This window comes from Pongo pygmaeus, chromosome 7 (assembly GCF_028885625.2).
Source record: "Pongo pygmaeus isolate AG05252 chromosome 7, NHGRI_mPonPyg2-v2.0_pri, whole genome shotgun sequence".
NCBI lineage: Eukaryota > Metazoa > Chordata > Mammalia > Primates > Hominidae > Pongo > Pongo pygmaeus.
In genome coordinates, this window is record NC_072380.2 from 115,003,217 (window position 1) to 115,023,372 (window position 20,156).

At 45.7% G+C, this 20,156-nt stretch overlaps 1 protein-coding gene across 1 annotated transcript; it reads left to right on the top strand.

Annotated features, from left to right (window-relative positions):
• Positions 1 to 10,482: 10,482 nt before the first annotated feature.
• On the top strand, positions 10,483 to 19,853 carry ODF1 (outer dense fiber of sperm tails 1). The gene is made up of 2 exons (XM_054498370.1): positions 10,483 to 10,964; positions 19,287 to 19,853. The coding sequence occupies exons 1-2, from the start codon at positions 10,645 to 10,647 to the stop codon at positions 19,717 to 19,719; spliced, it is 753 nt and encodes a 250-aa protein (XP_054354345.1). The 5' UTR covers positions 10,483 to 10,644; the 3' UTR covers positions 19,720 to 19,853.
• Positions 19,854 to 20,156: the final 303 nt, after the last annotated feature.

Below are 20,156 nucleotides of genomic sequence, written 5' to 3' on the forward strand. Positions count from 1 at the left end.
GCTGGCAGGAGTTGGTGGGGAGAGAGAGAATGATCTGCAGAGGAGAGGGTAGGAGAATTGGATGGAAACGCCCCATCCACTACCACAGCCCCTCCTGCCCTGGTCATGACCATGAGAAATCCACGGGAAAGCCAGGGGAGGCTTGTGCAGGCTCTGGACACGCTCCTTCCTCCTTCCCTGCCTCTGATGGTGCAGGGGGACAGAACTTTGAGAAACATCAGGAAAACAACACTCCAGTTTTATTTATATAAGAGATCAACATGTGTTTGCAAGACTAAGGGTAAATTAAATTTTAACAGAGAAAGACAAACTCAGGCATTAGTAGTGGTCTGACTGTACCCCTGAAGGAGTAAGTTGAACAGTATTGAGTACCTTTCTTTGGGTGGTGTCCACCATGATCAAGCCCTGCAGCCTTCTGCTGGCCTCCCCAGTTATTTCTGGGAGCTCTGTGGGATGTCTGTAGAAGCTTACGACAGCCCTCGCCAGCCCTGCCAGGAGTCCATCACTTTGCCCATCTCCTCCTCTGGCTTACTTCGTGGAGGTTCCTGGTCCTCTAGCCTAGAAGTCATCCATGGATTTCTGGCCACATTCCCAGGGCAGTTCCAAGGTCTCTGACATCATTGCCAAAGGTGCCATCTCCTGGGGCTTCCAGCAGGGGTGCTGCCTCTAGCAGCTTCTCCAGAGCAGCAGTGCTCCTGGATGCCTCTGTTAGCATAACTGGGACCTCTCCCAGGTTGGCTCTGGGCAACCGGGGCCACTGCTAATGTGCCAGAGCTTTGCTCTGTTCTCTGGAGCCTCCAAAGCACCAAAGCCATCCCATGTTTCATGTCAACATGGGAAGACTGCTTCCCTCCTCATTGTGTGTGATTCAGCAGTTAGCTGGGGCACCTCTGGCCCCGGCAACTGATAAGCTAGCCCCACTGTGGGATCTCAAGGCAGTCGCTGAGATGTCTAGAGGAGACTGGCATCTCACAGCCACCTCTCGGCCTGAGCTGCTGGTCACATTTAGCTCTGCTCATGGCCCCTCCCCATCTCCCGCATGCAATCTTCTGTTCCACACCAGCTTGACACCACCATGAACCTTAGCTCAGGCTTTGAGTTTTCTTGGAAAAAACTCCACTTATATAAGTGGTCTGTGAAATATGCTAGGTGTTACTGAACATTTAGGAGCCAGACCTAACAAAATCCCTAAATGGATCACAACTTGGCTGAAGACAGGATCCTACTACATATGATTTTTTCCCATTTCTTTTCTATTTTTGAGACAAAGTCTCAAAAAAGTCGCTATGTTGCCCAGACTGGTGGCTGGTCTGGACCTCCTGGGCTCAGGTGATCCTCCCACCTCACCCTTCCAAGTAGCTGGGACTACAGATGTGCACCACTGTACTCCAGGTATATACAGTTCCTCTTCTTGTTCTTTCTTCCTCCTCCCCCTCCCCCTCCTCCCTCTCCTCCACCTCCTTCACCTCTTCCTCCTCCCCCTCCTCCTCCTCTCCCTCCTCCTCTTCTCCCTCCTCCTCCCCCCCTCCTCCTTCTTCTTCCTCTTCTTCATCGTCGTCATTGTCATTGTCATCATCTTGTTCTGTCACCCAGGCTAAAGTGAAGAGGCATGACCACAGTTCACTGTAACCTCCACCTCAAGGCCTCAGGTGATCTTCCCACTTCAGCCTCTCAAGTATCTGGGACTACAGGCGTGTGCTACCACATCCAGCTAATTTTTAAATTTTTTGTAGAGGCAGGGGTCTTCCAATATTGCCCAGGCTGGTCTCCAACTCTTGGGCTCAAGTGATCTCCCTGCCTCGGCCTCCCAAAGTGCTGGGATTACAAGCGTAAGCCACTATGCCTGGCCCAGTTTTGAAATTTCACTTATAACTGGCAAACTTCTCTCCTCCTTTTTTCTTTATTTTTATTTTTATTTTTAATAGAGATGGGGTTTTGCCATGTTTCCCAGGCTGGTTTTGAACTCCTGAGCTCAAGGGATCCGCCTGCTTTGGCCTGCCAAAGGGCTGGAATTAGAGGCGCGAGCCACTGCACCCGGTCCCTCCTTTCTTTTACATGCTAACATGTGCGTGCACACACATTATTCACAACTGGATTTTGAACTCTTAATTTCGACTTCCTACTCTTTTCAGATCCACAGTTGCTATTGATCTTTGAGGTATTTACTATAAGAATGATTGAATGGAATAATAAATTAGTGAATAGTTAAAACAGGAGCACCCTCATTAGAGAGCAGGTCCCAGAAGCTGTGAAGAACCCAGGGCTCCACAGTTACAGAGGGTGGTCCACAACGGCAGCCTTGCTTTCTGCATTCAAGCCCCCTCGGCCCATGTCCCCCATTGCCAGGTTCCTGGAAGAGAGGATTTGGTTGGCCCAGCTGTTATTGGGTTCTCTCTTGGTGCAGAAACTTGCACCCGGTGGGGGCAGTCATGTTTTGGAAGGATTCCTGTCAGAGCTCCTCCCAACCTTCCCCATGGGTAGGGGTTCAGTTTTTAAAGAAGGGAATTGCTGGGTGGACAGATTTCCCAAAAGCTCTGTAACAAAGTTCTGCAATGTGAGACTGAATTGCTGTAGGAAAAGCAAAGTGATTGTGGCTTTGAGGCACTGTGCAGCTAGAACTCTGAATTAAAGCCACAAGTCCCAACATGTGATCCCCAAAACCCTTTCAGGGGTCTGAGAGGTCCTTCCTTCATCAATTGCACATCTGTGTAAGGCTGGATTTTCTTCTGTATTTAAACCAAAAAAAATATTGCAACAGATTGAAGGCAGAAGATATTCCAGCTGCCCTCTGTGAAACCAGACATTAGAAAATGTTGTAAAAATGTAAAACGATGCCCCTATTCTCAGTTTTTTTGAAAACACGATTCCCATAAAACATGTTATTTGTGCTAATATGTAATGCGTTCACTGTCATCGATTTTTAAATGAATACATATTTTGTATATTTCTCAGTTTTAATTCCTAATATGGTCCATATTGATAGATAAAACCTACATAACAAAAACTCTTTAGGATCCTCGATAATTGTTAAGGATGTCAAGTGGTCCTGACACCAAGAAGTTTGAGACATTAAATGAGATGAAGAAGACACATTTCACACTCCCCTGTCTGTCTTCTTTTCTGTCCCCTCCTCCTCCTTGGGCCATCCAGTCCCACTGCTCATAGAGACCCTGGGTTTTGTCCTCTCTCCAGCTTTTAGCACCAGGAGCCCCACCTTGTTCTTCCCCTGCTGGGCTCCTGCAGGGAGTTGAGAAGGAGTCAGTGATCAGAATGTACTTCAGCTCCTGGGAGCTTTACCTAGAAAGCTGAGTCAGACAGAACAGTAGGTAAAACGAGGGCTTTGGACTCCATGTTCTCTGCTTAAAAGCAACCCCAGCTGGAGGTAGAAAATTCAGGTAGAAAATCCATTCCCCATGCAGAGAACCCCCGGCAGAATGGCTCTCCGCTGTGAGGATGTTTTGTTCTGAAATTTTGGTATGCATTGACAAAGACAGTTGATGCTCCTCTACAAAATAAGCATCCATGCCATGCAAGGGAAGGCATTCTTGGTGAGAAATGTTGCTTTGGGAGAGAGGAAAACTTCTGCTACCAAGAGGAGAGAGGAGCTGTGAATCACTTGCAGGGGCAAGTAGGAAGCAGCCCCACCCATCACAAGGTGGCTGCAGGCGGGACACCGGGGTGTCATGGAGCAGAAAAGCACTTTACTCCATCTGAACAAAAATGTGCAGCAAGTCCAGCTCTAGGTGTGCAGATAATGATAAAGCACGGAATCTGAAACCCTAATGTTTGAGTTCAATTTCTCCTTCATCTTTAAGGGGCAAAGTCAAGAGAAATTTTCTTCTCAAGGATCATTACTCTTCCAAGACAAAGCGCTGACTGCCCGTGTGGAGCCCTGGCTCTGCCACTTCCTGTGGGAATGTTCTGCCTCAATGTTCTTGTCTATAAAATGGGGATAATAACTGGCCGGGCGTGGTGGCTCACGCCTGTAGTCCCAGCACTTTGGGAGGTCAAGGCGGGCAGATCACAAGGTCAGGAGTTCGAGACCAGCCTGGCCAGCATGGTGAAACCCCGTCTCTACTAAAAATACAAAAATTAGCCAGGCTCGGTGGCAGGTGCCTGTAATCTCAGCTATCTGGGAGGCTGAGGCAGGAGAATTGCTTGAACCTGGGAGGCGGGGGTTGCAGGGAGCCGCGATTGCACCACTGCACTCCAGCCTGGGCAACAGAGCGAGACTCCGTCTCAAAAAAGAAAAAAAACAATGGAGATAATAATAGTCCTACTTCATGAGGTCATCGTGAGGATTAGCCTGGCATAGACGGAGGCACTCATTAAATGTGAAGTATCATTATTAGTCAAGTAAGCATCTATGAAGAGACAGGCAGCAGTGCTGGTGGTAGTGGTAGGAATATAATATTTTTTCAACTCCCTCAAGTTAATCAGGCCACCAGCTGTGACAGAAGCAAGCCCTTCTGTTCCTAGGTAAACACGAAAATGAGCTCTTATGTTTGAATGACTCCAGTGTGAAGTTGAAAAAAAAATTTGGGGTCTCTGTTCTCATCAAGAACAATATAGACAGCCGCTAATGATTTTTCTTGGAGAATTCGTGAGACTGAAGCAAGGAGGGGGAAACACACAAGTGCGGGTGAGAGGGTAAGAAAGAGAAGAAACTATAGTTGTCACAAAGAATTCAGAACTTCTAATAAGACTTCTGGCCGGGCACAGTGGCTCACACCTATAATCCCAGCACTTTGGGATGCCAAAGTGGGAGTATCACTTGAGGCCAGGAGTTCAAGGCCACCCTGTGCAACACAGCGACATCCTGTCTCTAAAAAAAACAAAAAAACCCCACTCCTTACTACCCTTGGAGGTTGCAAGGAAGGAATGCAAGTTTGCATCCCAGATATGGGTTCAATCCTGGGCAAACCAGAGTGGTTGGTCAACCTAACACCCCCATGTCCTCCTGAAATCTTTTGTTTTGTCTTGTTTTTGAGACAGAGTTTTGCTCTTGTCACCTAGGCAGGAGCGCAGTGGCACGATCTTGGCTCATTGCAACCTCGGCCTCCCGGGTTCAAGCAATTCTCCTGCCTCAGCCTCCCAAGTAGCCGGGATTACAGGCACGTGCCACCATACCAGACTAATTTTTTGTATTTTTGGTAGAGATGGGGTTTCACCATGTTGGCCAGGCTGGTCTCAAACTCCTGACCTCAGGTGATCTGCCTGCCTTGGCCTCCCAAACTGCTGGGATTACAGGCATGAGCCACCATGACTGGCCTACTCCTCAAATCTTAATGAGGAATTTATTCATGTATTTATTTGGTATGTAAAATTCACATGATTCTTTCTCAATATCTGAATGATCTGCTGCAAGCAAAAGGAAAGCATACTCTGAACTGCTCTAGAGCTTTTAGACCCCCACCAGGCGAAAGCAACCTTTCCTCTGTAGCAACTTGGACCCTCAGGTTCACTTCTGTTGGGTGCAACTGTAAGAGAATATATGAACACCCTCCTCCTCCTTATCCCTCACTGTATTTAGCAGGAAGATATTTGCTAAAGAACTTGTGGGCTGGGGAGAAAAGGGGGAGAAAAAATTACACGAATCAGTATGGTTAGTCATAGGCGTATCGGCTATCCACACCAATAAGAGGGCATCTCAACCCATACATAAGCCCTAATTTCTTCCATACTTATCTGCCCAGGGTGCTATAGCAGAGATTTTCTAGTTGAGTAGGAAGCTATCCGGGTGACTTGGGTTTTCCAAAGTTAAAGTTCTGAGATTCTGGCACCAGTGAAGCCTCTCTGGCTCTAGGGACAGTGTTCATGTAGGGGTCTTCCTGGGGATTTTCAGCCATTTTCCCTAGTGTGGGTCACTGTCATTGATCCATACCCACAGAGCCTTCAGGATGGCCGCTGCCCTGATGCAGCTGGATCTGGGTTAAGAGGGAGGAGCTGGACTTGCTTGGGACAATGTCCACTGGAGCCACAGCTGACTTGCAAGGTCAGCCTGAAATGGCCATCTGTGGGTAGATCCAGGGCACAAGCTGTCATCTCAGTTGGGTTCTTTAAATACGAGAAACAGAAACTGACTGGGTAACTGACTGGGAGCTTATTGGAAAGATGTGCAGGAGCTCTCAGGCCCAAAGAGAAGCCAGGAACCAACTTGAAAATTATGGAACAGGGCAGTAACTAAGGTGTAGTTTCCTAGGGTGCACTGTCAGAATGAATCAGCTCCAACTGTCTTCAGGCTTTATGTCTCTCTGCTAAAGATCAAATTCCCAGAAGACAGTCGGATCAGCCAGCTTTGGTTTCATGCCTGCCCTTTGGCTAGGCAACTTACTGGCAGCACTTAATGGTGGAGGGTGGGAGTAGGGAGCGGAGAAAGTTATTTTACCAAAAGAAGGTGCCATGGATGATGGACAGACCAAATTCCAGATGTCCATTCCAGGGAGACTTCCCCAATGGCCTGCTTAGGGGGATGGCAGGGGCTAAAGGTGGGCTTAGCAATTCAGTACACAGCTGATTTCTTGAGAGTACAATATCAGAAAGTGTTTCATTATAAAACTGGTGATACCCTCATTGAAGAAATTTGGAAATCACAGAAAAGTCTAGAAAAAATAATTTTAAAAGCCATCTATGATTCTACTAGCCAGAGTTAACCACAGCTAATTTTTCAGGGTGTTTCTCTCCTTTTTTTCTTTCGAGACAGGGTCTCACTCTATTGCCCAGGCTGGAGTGCAGAGGTGCAATCATAACTCAGTGTAGCCTAGAGCTTCTGGGCTCAAATGATCCTCCCTCCTCAGTCTCCTGAGTAGCTGGGACCATAGGCATGTGCCACCATACCTGGCTAATTTTTAAATATTTTTGTAGAAGATAGGGTCTCACTATGTTGCCCAGGCTGGTCTCAAACTCCTGGCCTCAAGCAATTCTCCCCACCTCGGCCTCCCAAAGTGCTGGAATTACAGGTGTGAGCCACCACACCTAGCCTATGGATTCTTTTTTACAGAGTTGAGGTCACACTGTGTGTATACTTTCGTATTTGATGTTTAAGCACTGTGTATTGACCTAACAACTGTTAGAAAAGTGTCTTTGTAAAATTGGTCTAGTGACTAGACTTGAGCTGTAGCTGTGCTACCTGCTTGAAGAGGCAGAGGGGACCTTCTTTTTCTCATGATTTCACCAACACTGGGAACCAAGCAAGTGTTGCCTAACTTGGGAAAGTGCCAAGACCTGCCTTCCATCCAGAGGAGGTTCTATCCGGACACCAGCCAAGGTGAATGGGAGCGTCCACGGACATAGTCTTGCATATGGAAGGCCCTGGTTCCATATTAGAATCCATATTAGAGTCCTTCTGATATGAATAGATCACATTTCCATCTCTTCGTTAAAGAAGACACTACCTTTATTTAGTCACTTAAAATGATAAGAATATACTTCATTATGAAGAGTAAAATCGCTAGGAAGGGCCAGGAGTGGTGACTCACGCCTGTAATCCCAGCACTTTGGGAGGCCAAGGTGAGCAGATGGCTTGAGCCCAGGAGTTTGAGACCAGCCTGGGCGACATGGTGAGACCCCATTTCTACAAAAAATACAAAAGTTAGGCAGGCATGGTAGTGCATGGCTATAGCCCCAGCTACTGGGGAGGCTGAGGTGGGAGGCTCACCTGAGCTCAGGAGGTCAAGGCTGCAGAGAGCACATGCCACTGTACTCCAGCCTGGGTGACAGAGTAAGACCCTGTCTCAAAAAAAAAAAAAAAAAAAATCACTAGGAAGGTGGGATAATGGGAGAATCCTAGTTGAAATATAGCTATACCCATCTTAATAACGTGCCACGTATACACAGATGTGTGTATTTAGGCACCTGAACTTGTGTATTTAATAATATTAAACTGAGAGCTTGCCTGCTTCAATCTTTGCTGACATTTGCTAAGGGATAGAATTCAAGGTGATATAAGAATTCTCTGTCACCTGGAGCTAGAGAAATCTGTACAACTCCTGCAATTAACTCTCAGGAAAGAGTAGGCCATGTTCCTATTAATAGGGTCCACCCCTCAGAATCAAATCACAGTGGAATCACTTTTAAAGAGGTCAGAATTTGTCCATAGAGGAGAATCATTCAACTTTGCTTTTTGACTCATTCCACGTGACTCAAGGGGCCAGCCTCTCATTCTAATGCCTCTAGGGACATTTGTCTGCTAAGACACATTATCTGCACAGAAAAGGGCCTCCTAAGTCAAGGCTGGGGAACATCGAGCCATTGGGAATGCCATGCTTGGTCTAGTGACTCCCAAGGGACTCCAGCTGAGGGGGCTGTCGCCTCTCTATTACTCCTTCTATGAGCCTTTCATGGACTCCTTCACTCTCCTCATTTCTAGTAATTTTTCCCTGGGAGTCGGCTTCAGCTCTCTTTTTTAATTCTGAATTATCTTGCCTGCTTCCAGGGTTCCAACTACCTATGGAATTGTGGCTTCCTAATTTATATCTGTAGCACAGCCTTTCCTCAATTCCAGACCCTCTTATCCACAGGATACTCCAGATTTCTACCTTAAAGTTGTCACTAGCACCACCTGTTCACCAAATCCCCAAACTTACCCTTCTCCCTGTGTTATTTTTATCTCAGTGGCACCAAGAGTCTGCCAAGCTTGAAAGCTGGAAGTCACTACTGATTCCTCCCTCACTCCATCTTCACTCTGTTCACTAAATCCTGTTTAATTCACCCAGATGGTCATTCAGTGAGTACGTTTCAAGCACCTGCTATGTGCCAGGCATTGTGTTAGGTATCTACTGTGAAGCAAAAATAGACAAGGTCCTTGCCCTCATGGCTTACAGTCCAGCTGGGGAAACAATGTCATGAAGGAAATGTGTCCTAAGTTATGAGAGTGTTTAGTCTGGGAGACAGGGAAGGCTTCCTCAAGAAAGGGGGAGATCTAAAGGGTGCCTTAAGCATTAAATGGATGAAAGTCATAGGTGGGGAATTCAATTTCTAAGCAGGCAGAACATCCTGTGTATGAGCTCTGAATGAGGTGGAAGGAATGAGGAATGTCCTTCAAGGGACTAAGGAACGGCCTCTGGAAAGTGAGTGGTCTTCCAGGAAGGCCATCGTGGCTGAGGGGTAATGAATTGCACTAATACTGGGATGGGAAAGGAGAGTGGGGAAGTGGGAGAGGCCCCATTGCTCAGCACCTTGTAAAGATTTTGGTCCTTTTTTTAATAGGACAGAGAAGACTTTTAAGGTGGGTGGGATGGTGGGTGGGGAAAGTTGAGGAATGACAGATTTCTATATGAAAGTCACTCTGGCTACAATGTGGAAAATGGATTAGATGGGGCCTGGGCGGAGGTGGGGGAAGGCGATCCCATTGGCTTCCTCCTTGCTATCCCCATAGCCATGATCTCCAGTCCAGATTTTTGTTGTGTCTTCTTGCCTTGCAGCAGAAAACACTGCTACTATTGTCCCTAGCAACTTACCTTCAGTGTGGCTGTCTCACTTCTGACGATAGAAAATAAAATCAACAATCCTTCTTTGGGCTCAAAATAAAGTTCAGACTCCTTAGTCTGGCTACAAGTCCCTTCAAACCTGGCCCTTGTCTCCCTCAACAGTGTCACATCCAACCACTTGTCATCAATACCCCGTGCTCTAGTTCATACAAGGGAGACTCGAGAGCTGGACCTCAGTTTGAGGTGAAAGGACCAGAGGAGTAGAGGCACCGAGAACCAAATCTGAGGCTGAGTCAGAGGTCTAGGATGTTAACTGAACAGAAAGTAAAGGAAACTGGCCGAAGCGGGGGTTTCAGGCAGTTGGCTTCCAGCACCTTCAGGCGGTTGGCTACAAGAGCGTCAAAGACCAACATCTGGAAAGCACTCAGGGACAAGTCATCTGGAGGCTTGGATGCAAGACCAAAGGTGTAGTTGCTGGGAGGTAGTTCCCCAGGACAGGCCCCTGAGCACTGACAGATGGGAGCTTAAGGACAGGACCCCCAACCAGTAGAGAACTGAGGTTCCCAGACAGCCATGGCCACAGATGGCAAAGAATGGGCAGGACTCAGAGACTTGTAACTCAGAAGGTCAAGGGCAATGGCTGACTTGAGGATGACTTGGTAGGAGGAGAACGATGAGAACATTCTTTATATTCTACCTGTCTGGATCCAGAATGAATTCTAGAACAAAAGGAGCAAGGCCAAGCTTCCAGTCAAGGCTAGAGCTAGAAGGGCATGGAGAAAGGTGTGGGCAGCACCTGCCTTCACCTGCACCAAGTTCAACAAACATACAGTCATAGCTATGGCTAGTCCCCAGAGCACACACAGGGCAAGGATGTTAGTGGCCAGCCCCATGCACCCCGATGAGCTGTGCTCGCTTGGGAGACCCATCCTCCTTGAAGGTGAGTGAAATCTCAACATGAGTACGGTTCTGAGAGTAGCTGTGTAACTCTGAGGAGGGTCTCTGGAGACCATGACTGTGTGCAGTTCACATGGTAACCAGAAGACTATGACATACTTCAGAAGGTGGTGAGGTCATAGAACACAAGCTTTAAAGTAAGTGAATCATGTGTGCCTCATTTATTTTTAAAAGCAACTTCTGAGAAGGGCTTAGAACAAATTTTTTCCCTGAGTGCCATTTCCCAAAGGTACTCACAGAACAATAAGGTGTGACCACAATGGCTGCACTGAGTTGTCTCTTGGACAGTGTCAGAAGGGACATAAAGAAGGTGGACAGAGAACTAAGGCAACTGAGATGCATCGACGAATTTAGCACACGGTGCCTGTGCGACTTGTATATGCACCCCTATTGCTGCTGTGACTTGCACCCATATCCGTACTGCTTGTGCTATTCCAAGCGATCACGCTCTTGTGGCCTGTGTGACCTCTACCCATGTTGCCTGTGTGATTATAAGCTTTACTGTCTGCGACCATCTCTCAGAAGTTTGGAGAGGAAAGCCATCAGAGCCATAGAAGATGAGAAGCGAGAGCTTGCCAAGTAAAATAACATTTTTAGATTTTTACAGTCGGTATATTAGCCTTATAAGTTGGAATAAGGAAAAATATGTGACAATCAATACTTGAACAAAGATTAAAAGGGTTGAGGATAATGACCCTGGTGACTTAGGAAAGATTTAAGGAAAGAAGAGTAAATGAGTCCATGATGGGAATTGTAGGGTTCTCAAAAGACAATGTAATGATGTCGATTGGCAAGGTCGTTAGTGGTTTATAGCAAGAATGCCAGTATGATAAATAATGCGGCTTTAATGAAGGGAAGAAACAGGGGGTGTCATTAAAAAGCCATTGGAAGCAGCAAACTAAACATTTTTCCTGGTTATGAGTAAAGTGATTTGAGTATATTTGGACTTACAGAAATGACTACAGGAGAAGTAATAATAATTGATCAAATCCTTAATGTGTGCCAGAGGCTTTACAAGCAGGAGAGCAAATTGAACAATGAGGCATTGCCTTGGTTTTGTGGGAATATCATTCTCCTATCCCCCTACTCCAGACAAAGATTTACCTTGTATCTGGAATTAGGTCTATCATGTTGGCCTCCCCTCTAACTCTAGCAAAGGTCTTGCAAATAAACTATGGGACTGAGTTGTAGCTTTCAGGATAGACTTGAAAGGCTTTTTAATTGAATTGGGTAATTAAAAGGAGTCAGTTTTTAAAAAAAATTTTGTTTTAGATTGTATTTTCTTTTTGCCTGGAGAAACCTTTCCTTTTCTAACTTTTTACATATGCCATTTAGTCTGTTACTGTTGATGAAAAAGATGGTTGAAAGTGCTGTCCCTGGTTAAAAAAATAATACATTCATGCACTGGAATAAAAAGTAAATATAGAAAGGATTGATGAAGCATCTTACATATTGATGTATTAAGTCAAACAAGCAAAGTGCAGAAAAACTGATAGATGACAGGTAGATAGATAGATAGATAGATAGAGTCTCTTGACAACAGTGACAGTGACGTTTCTTTGGAAAAAGCAATAGGAGGCCGGGTGCAGTGGCTCATGCCAGTAATCCTAGCACTTTGGGAGGTGGAGGAGGGCAGATCACCTGAGGTCAAGAGTTCGAGACCAGCCTGGCTAACATGGTGAAACCCCATCTCTACTAAATACAAAAAAAAAAAATTAGCCAAGCGTAGTGGCAGGTGCCTATAATCCCAGCTACTTGTGAGGCTGAGGCAGGAGAATCACTTGAACCCAGGAGGCAGAGGTTGCAGTGAGCCAAGATTGCACTACTACACTCCAGCCTGGGTGACGAAGTGAGACTGTCTCAAAAAAAAAAAAAAAAAGGATAATTATTGTCTTGGTCACCAGCCACCAATGGTCAGGAATGAACCTCGCTCATAGCCTGGGAGCTTTCACCTGTCAGTTCATCTATACTCTTTGAACCAATGTTTGTTTTTATTTATTAGGGTATCAATTACATAAATTGCTCACACTGTGAGGCAGGGGCTCTTTTTAAAATATTTGGTCCAAGTTAAGTTTTCCTTGTGAGCAGATCAGTATCCACTTTCCTCCTACTTTTGGATACTTGAATACCCTTGTCCAGGTCTTTCCAGCCTCTGTCTTCTGGCTTCTCTCCTATCCCCAGACTCTACCGATTAAAATCCCTCTCTGTCCTGTGCCATCTACTCTCTTTATGCCTCTTTTAGAAGACTTGTTTCTCGGCGTGCAGTAGAAACAGCTTCAAGCTTAATTCTCGGCAGTGTAGTTTAGGCAAGAGGTAATGTTTTCTCCGGTTTGTGATGCTCTTCCTGACAGCGTCTGGGTCTTTGCCTATTTTTTCTGTGCCTGCGGGCAATATGTGAAGCCGGTGATGTCTTTACATTAATTTCTGGATCTCGGAAATGATAACTCCAAGTCCATTGTAGAAATGACCTCAGGCTTGTCCTCTTTATCTCTTCCAATTCACACCACCTTGTGAAATTTCTATGCTGTATTTCTGACAACTTCACATTTCACTCTCCAGAACGGCTTAGTGTCACTTGCAAACCTAAATATTCAATTTTCCTGAATATGGGTGAAAATGTTAAACCCTGATTCTAGCCTCAGTCCCAGAAGGCCCCCAATGTGGTATTTTTTCTTCTAGTGCAATGCCTTTTATTCTTATCTCTAAGCTAGCGCCTGATCCGTGACTAAATAGACGCAGAAATATCATGTTGATTCAATTTTTTTAAACAATCTTTGGTGTGAAAGCTTGCCCAAGGCTTTTTGAGTTTAGAATTCATATTCATATGACCTTCCTCCCCTTTAAAGAATGCGGGAGGGTTGGTTAGTTATGACACATCCTTTCAGATGGCAGGCTGTGTTGTCCAGAAGGTTCTTTGCCCAATATGAAGTAAAGACTCTCTAGTCTATAGTTGCCTTGGCCCCCTTGAAACTGTTTTTCTGTGTCAGAGTCAATCTGCTGTGTCTCTGGGTCCTCCTTTAATAACTGGTAAAAAGCCCCAGCCAACAATTTCTTAATTGATCCCACCGATTTCTTGAGCACTCCTGACTATATGTTATTTGATTGATGCGTGTGTGTGGTGTTTTCTTAGACTGGGCATAGAAAATCCAATCCAAGCTGGGTGCAGTGGTTCACGCCTGTAATCTCAGCACTTTGGGAGGCTGTAATAGGAGAATTGCTCAAGTCCAGGAGTTCGGGACCAGCCTGAGCAACACAGGGAGACCCCTATCTCTATAAAAATTAAAATAAAAAAATTAACCAAGTGTGGTGGCACATGCTTGTGGTCCCCAGTACTCAGGAGGCTGAGGTGGGAGGATTGCTTGAGCCTGGGAGGTCAGGACTGTGGTAAGCCATGATTATGCCACTGCACTCCAGCCTGGGCAATAGAAAGAGACCCTGTTTCAAAATAAATAAATAAATAAATAAAATAAATAAATAAATAAAAGAAAATCCAATCCATTTCCATTCTTTATTGGGCAGCCGCTTCAGAAGACACCATGTTGGCAGTGTCTTCCTTAGTAGAGACCCAAGTAAGCACCTTTGTTTCTGTAGCTTCTTTGATATCCTCTTTTCCTCCCCAAGAGGCAGGCAGTGCCCCTGTCTCTTCCTCCTTCTTCTGGATTTAGAGGGGCTGAGGGTACTGCATTGGTTTCCTCTGTGGGAAGCTGTGCCACCAGCCTGATTTAAGTTGTGCCCGATTCACCACCACATTTCATGGGCTTTCCCTGCCCTCTGTCTTAGAGCTGGAGAAACAAAACCCAGGCCCTCCTCAATCCTGCCCTAGGAGTTTATTATCTAATTCATGGGTGCCCCATGTGGCCAGGACACCAGGCAGTCCTCGTGAGCAAATGAACCTTGATTTACAGCTGTACTCTTTACCGGTACCTAGAAACGAATCCTGAGACCGTGTTTCTGTCCACGTACCCAACTGTCTGTGGTTGGCACGAATCTCAGTGAAAAATTCCCTTGAAATCCCCACACCAGGGGCACTCTCAAAACTTCAAAAACCTGCCTCCTCATTTCTTGGTTCCCCCTTCATGCTCTGAGGATGAGGTTTTCACTGAATCCACTCTTGCTTGGTGAGGCTGATGACAGTCAGGCCTCATGGTGAGCTCTTTGTGGATTTAGAGGTGACTTGCCCAGGTCTAAGCCCTCAGAGAAAACTTTCTAGTCTCTCTCATTCTCTGACCCAGAGGTCGGAGTATAAGTGAGCCCTATGGGGCTTTCTGGCTGGTGAAAGGCTGGCTCTTCCACTCCCACTGAGGGGAGCTCTCCCTTGTTAACCTCTGTGTCCTCTGCAGAAGTGGAAGTGAGTCGGGCCCTTGGCTGCCTCTCATCATAGACTCTTCACATCCATAGTTCTCAGAACTCAGTCACCCCTTGGCTGTGGGGTAAGAGTCTCTCCCCATCTAGGCCAAATGCATTGGTATGATTTGGTTTGACCTTGTTGTTTAATGATATAAGACTTAAAGCTTCAGATTTAGGGCAAGTCCATGTAAGGTGGGGCCTGGTGCAGCTTGATAAAGAAGACTTACACTTTATTTAGTGAAATTGTTCCTAGCACTTCATGTTCATTTAAGCCTTGTAACATGGGTGACATGTTGGGTGATATTATCTTGGACATCTTACAGACAATGAAACAGATTCAGGGGCCATGTTCTTGATCACTAGGTGGTGGCAGAGCCAAGACTTGAAGCCGTGTGTGCCCAAGTCTGGAATCCATGAGCTTAATCTCTGGTCAGTAGTTCTCAAAGTGTGGCCCCTGAAGCTGATTAGTAGCATTACCTGCAGCATGTTAGAACTGCAGATTCTCAGCTCCACCCTAGCTAGACCTGCTAGCTCTGAAACCTCTGAAACTCTAGGGGTGGAATCCAGCCACCTGTGTTTTTGTTGTTGTTGTTGTTGTTTTGTTTTGTTTTTTTTTTGAGATGGAGTCTTGCTCTGTCGCCCAAGCTGGAGTACAGTGGTGTGATCTCGGCTCACTGCAACTTCTGCCTCCTGGGTTCAAGCGATTCTACTGCCTCGGCCTAATCAGCTGATTCTCCAAGCCCGGCTAATCAGCCACCTGTGTTTTAACAAACCCTGCAGGAGAGTCAGATGCACCTGTGCCACGCTGCCTGGCTCCCTGCTGAGTGACATTGTCCTCAGTATCAACCCAAAAGCCTGGAGAAGAGAGAAAAGGCTGGAAAATAAAAGAAAAGGAGAAGAAAGGAAAAGAGAAGGAAAAAGATGTGTTGGAAAGACAGGGATCAAGTTTAAATGGGTCTTTGGGATGGGGCTAAATTCAGGAGAAAAAGCAAAGTACTCCAATGAAGCCTAGAGGAAGGCCTGCCCCACCTGGTTCCCTGGTAGAGGTAGACATTTTTCACATCTTCATTACTTTATTCATGACCAGGTTGAATCTGATTTATATCTTTGAGAAGATGGCTGGGTATGCAGCTGATCATTGCTGTGGGCAGCATGTTTCATATTCGGGAGTTTGGTTGTACATCCGGGTGAAATTTAGCATTAGTAGGGAGGAGAGGAGGCTGCACAGAGCAGCAGACACAGGCCCTGGCTGGCTGCTAGCTTTCCCCAGCTTTCCTAAGAGGCTTCTGCAAAGGAGCTGATTTCCCTATGTTTATTGAGGCTAAGCTTCGCCCCCATGATAACAAGTATAGGAGGCAAACTCCCTTTGGCCAGAACCCCATAGAGCCATGGAAAATTCCAGGTGGGTTGATGGGGACATCACCAGGCAGGAGTCAAATTGCAAGTTCAGAGTTGAGTCTGATGAGTAAAATGTGGCTTCTGCAGTTTCCCCTAAACCAACACATCTTCCCTGATAACCACTGACTTAGAAGCAAGAAGAAAAAGAAGTATGATCTGGCCAAGTCTTTTTGGGTGACTTCCTGAAGACATTTGTGAGACCCTTGCACACTGTTGCAGAGCCACAGGAGCCAAAGTGACCAGAATAGAGGAAAAAAAGGAACCCAAGCAACAAAATACATGAAATTGTGCCCTGGGACCCAGGTTACTTAGAGATGAATCTGGGCGCTGACTTGGGCTTATAGACCTGGCTCCCAGATCCAGCTTCTGTGGATGTCAAGAGGGCTTTGCCAAAACCAGCTGTGGCCATAGCCAGGGCCACTAGCAAGGACTCCTAGTTGGGGCCCTTGGCCCTCCTTTAGGAGGCCCAGCTGCATCGTCCTGGTGGGATTTGATGTTTCTCATCTCATATGAGAAGATCTGAGCTGAACAGGAGAAGTTTGATTCTCAGACCGTGCACACACCGTGGGAGAGTCTTGAAAGGCCCAGAGAGTGCCCATCTTGCTTTGTGCTTCCCCTTGGCCTTGGCTGCTCTGGCTTTAAGCCTGTAATCTATCCAGAGAGGGTACCATGCCTGGAGTTTGGGCTGGTTCCCTGCATCTTTGTGAGCTATTTTCTGCCCATCCAGCATGATAGAGTGCTCGTTCTCCTGCTTACCTCACAAAGATAAAGATTTCAAAGAGTTCAGAAGTCTCCTACTTCTCCTTAGTGTGGCATAGGGTACCCTGGCACACCCAGGCAAGAAAGACAATCATGCCCCATGCCACCCCCAGGTTCCATGGGGCCAGAGGTAGAAATGGGGCTGAGGCCGGGTGCGGTGGCTCACGCCTGTAATCCCAGCACTTTGGGAGACTGAAGTGGGCAGATCACAAGGTCAGGAGATCGAGACCATCCTGGCTAACACGGTGAAACACCTTCTCTACTAAAAATACAAAAAATAATTAGCCGGGCGTGGTGGCAGGCGCCTGTACTCCCAGCTACTCAGGAGGCTGAGGCAGGAGAATGGCGTGAACCCGGGAGGCGGAGCTTGCAGTGAGCCGAGATCGCGCCACTGCACTCCAGCCTGGGCGACAGAGCGAGACTCCGTCTCAAAAAAAAAAAAAAGAAAAAAGAAAAAAAAGAAATGGGACTGAATACAGTCCTCTCGGTGTATTACACAAGTTGTTTCTGTTTGCTTCAGTGTCTTCTGGGACTGAGTTCTATTTGATCATTTTATAATTAGCCACTAAGAGTCTTGATTTGTAACTTTCAGTACAAGGGTAGTGAACACTCAAACTGTTAATCTAATCATGTTAGGGCTCAAGTGGAAAATACAGATAAAAATCAGTACGTATAGCATGATTTCATAAGAACACATACAAAACTCTCCCTCTACATGTATATAGAACTACACACACACACACACACACACACACTCACATAAAGTCAAACACCAAAATGCTAAGAGTTATATGAGACTATAGGTATTTTTAAAATAGTCCATATGTTTACTTATCTGTATTTTGACTTTTACAATGAACTTGTATAACTTATGTAACAAAAAGAAGTAACTGCATAAACAAAATTTAACATACAAAAGTGATATAGTGATAATTACATCTGCATCACAGTTATTATTGTAAAGATTAAATGAAATATGCCTTTAACATGCATAGCACCTTCCACAGCACATTGCAAAAAAAAAAAAAAAAAAAAGACAAAACCTTAACATCCTATGTGCCGAGTATTATTGCAAATATTTTCTTGCATTAACTAATTTAAGCCTCACAACAACCCAATGATGTAGGCTATTTTTATTGCCCCAGTTTTACAGATGAGGAAACTGAGGCACAGAGAAGTAAGTTATCCACATGGCAGAGCCAAGCTTTAAGCCTAGATACTCCAGTTCCAGAGTCTGTTCTTAGGCACTTTGTTTTACTACCTCTTGACGGATCATAACTGATCAATTAGTGTGAGCTGCTGTTGTTATTTTTATTAAGGATTTACACAATAGAATTACCGAATAGCAACAAGGTAGCTCTATAGGAACCATGGTAGCTCTGCAGTGAGGACAGAGGAGAGCCCTAACATGTAGCATTTTCCAGTTTCCGTGGTGTAAATATCCTCATCATGACTATGATTGATTTCAAGCTATCAGCGTGCAGTACTAATTGGGGAGTCCGGAAGAGATGTGCACGATCAGCTCTTGCTAGCTGATGCGATCCTGATTCAGGACACCACTGACAGGTTGTTCTGTATCTGATCAACACGGCCCCACCCAGCTGACTGCATTTCTGCTGGTGCTAGCTGTCCAGAGGCTAGAGTGACTTCCCAGCCTGGAGGAGCCAGGCCCTGCTGGGCAGAGCCAGGCCAGGGCTCTTCTGCCATCATTGTTTGATTGAGCTTTCAGGCTGTCTCTGTGCAATTGCCAGAGGTAGCACCTGTCCTATGAACCAGTAGGGCTGGGTTCTAAAGCTGACAGCCATCTCTAAAATGCAGATTTTAAATGGTATCTTATTAGTTATATCCCATTTTTAATCTATATAAATATAAAATATAATTTTTATATAATTTAATTATAGTTATATACACAATTTAATTACAGTAATAATAATGAGAGTAGTAATAATTAAGCAGGATTTATAATGTACCAAGCACAGTGCTAAGTAAAATATCATAATCTCATCTAATCCTCCAATAGTCCTGTATGATGCAGGCATTATTATTATTATTATTATCTCCATTTTGCAGATGAGGAAACTGAGGTACAGAGGGGTTAAGGAACCTACCCAAGGATCCATAATAAGAGGAGGAGCTGGTATTTAAATATGAGAGAAAGATTTGGAAGGGCAGGCATCATGCATTCATCGTTAACAGCGGTGTACTTGCGGGGCAGTGTGATTCGCATGAGTGGACTCACACTTTTTACTTCATGCATTTGTGTAAAGTTTATTTTCACAATGGCTAGTATTAACTTTGGCTATTTCAAAAGCTAGAAATCAAAATATTGCTTCTCAAGCTGTGTCTGGATTCTGAGGTCTGAGCTCCCTCCTACCCTATCCCTTTTCTCAATTCCAGACTGAGAAGAACAACAAATAGAATTCTGGCTTCCTCCTGCTGTAGCAGTAACATTTTAGGATCGGTGAATGTATGCGGTTTTGAACCTGATCAAGTCAAAGTTCGAGTGAAGGATGGAAAGGTATGTGTGTCGGCTGAGCGGGAGAACAGGTACGACTGCCTCGGATCGAAAAAGTACAGCTACATGAACATCTGCAAAGAGTTCAGCTTGCCGCCCTGTGTGGATGAGAAGGATGTAACATACTCCTACGGGCTCGGCAGTTGTGTCAAGATCGAGTCTCCTTGCTACCCTTGCACTTCTCCTTGCAACCCCTGCAACCCCTGCAACCCGTGCAGCCCCTGCAACCCCTGCAGCCCCTGCAGCCCATGTGACCCTTGCAACCCGTGTTATCCCTGTGGAAGCCGATTTTCCTGTAGGAAGATGATTTTGTAAAGTGCGCATAGGAACCCATTACTTAATAGAAGTCAGTTACTCCAGCCAGGCAGCTCTCCCAATGTTTCTCCTCTCCTTCCCATGGCCCCTGTTGTTCAAGTACGTAGGAAACTGAATACATAACTGCAATCTGCTGGTGTTGTGTGAAAGTCTTTTGGTTAAACCCACTGCAGGAGCCCTGCAGAGTTAGCGAACACTGGAATAATTAATGGATGGGAATAGAAGGAAGATATGGTGAGATCCACCCTCCCATTCCCTCCTCCATACTCAACTACCTCCAAACTCCAGGAGAAGACACTCTTCTGGTGGGCATCCCCAGACATTGTTTTCCAGATGATCCAGTGAAATGGCCTAGCCCAAAAACCAAATGGTCAAAGCAGAAACAGATTAGTTAGAGTTGAAGGCAAACACTTTTTCAAAGCTACTGCAGTAGGGAG

What these genes read in the sequence shown, in the direction of transcription:
- ODF1 (XM_054498370.1), top strand. Translation starts at nt 10,645, where the DNA reads ATGGCTGCACTGAGTTGTCTCTTGGACAGTGTCAGAAGGGACATAAAG. An exon ending in GAGAAGCGAGAGCTTGCCAA is followed by an intron (nt 10,965 to 19,286) that starts GTAAAATAACAT and finishes TCTCAATTCCAG; the next exon opens with ACTGAGAAGAACAACAAATA.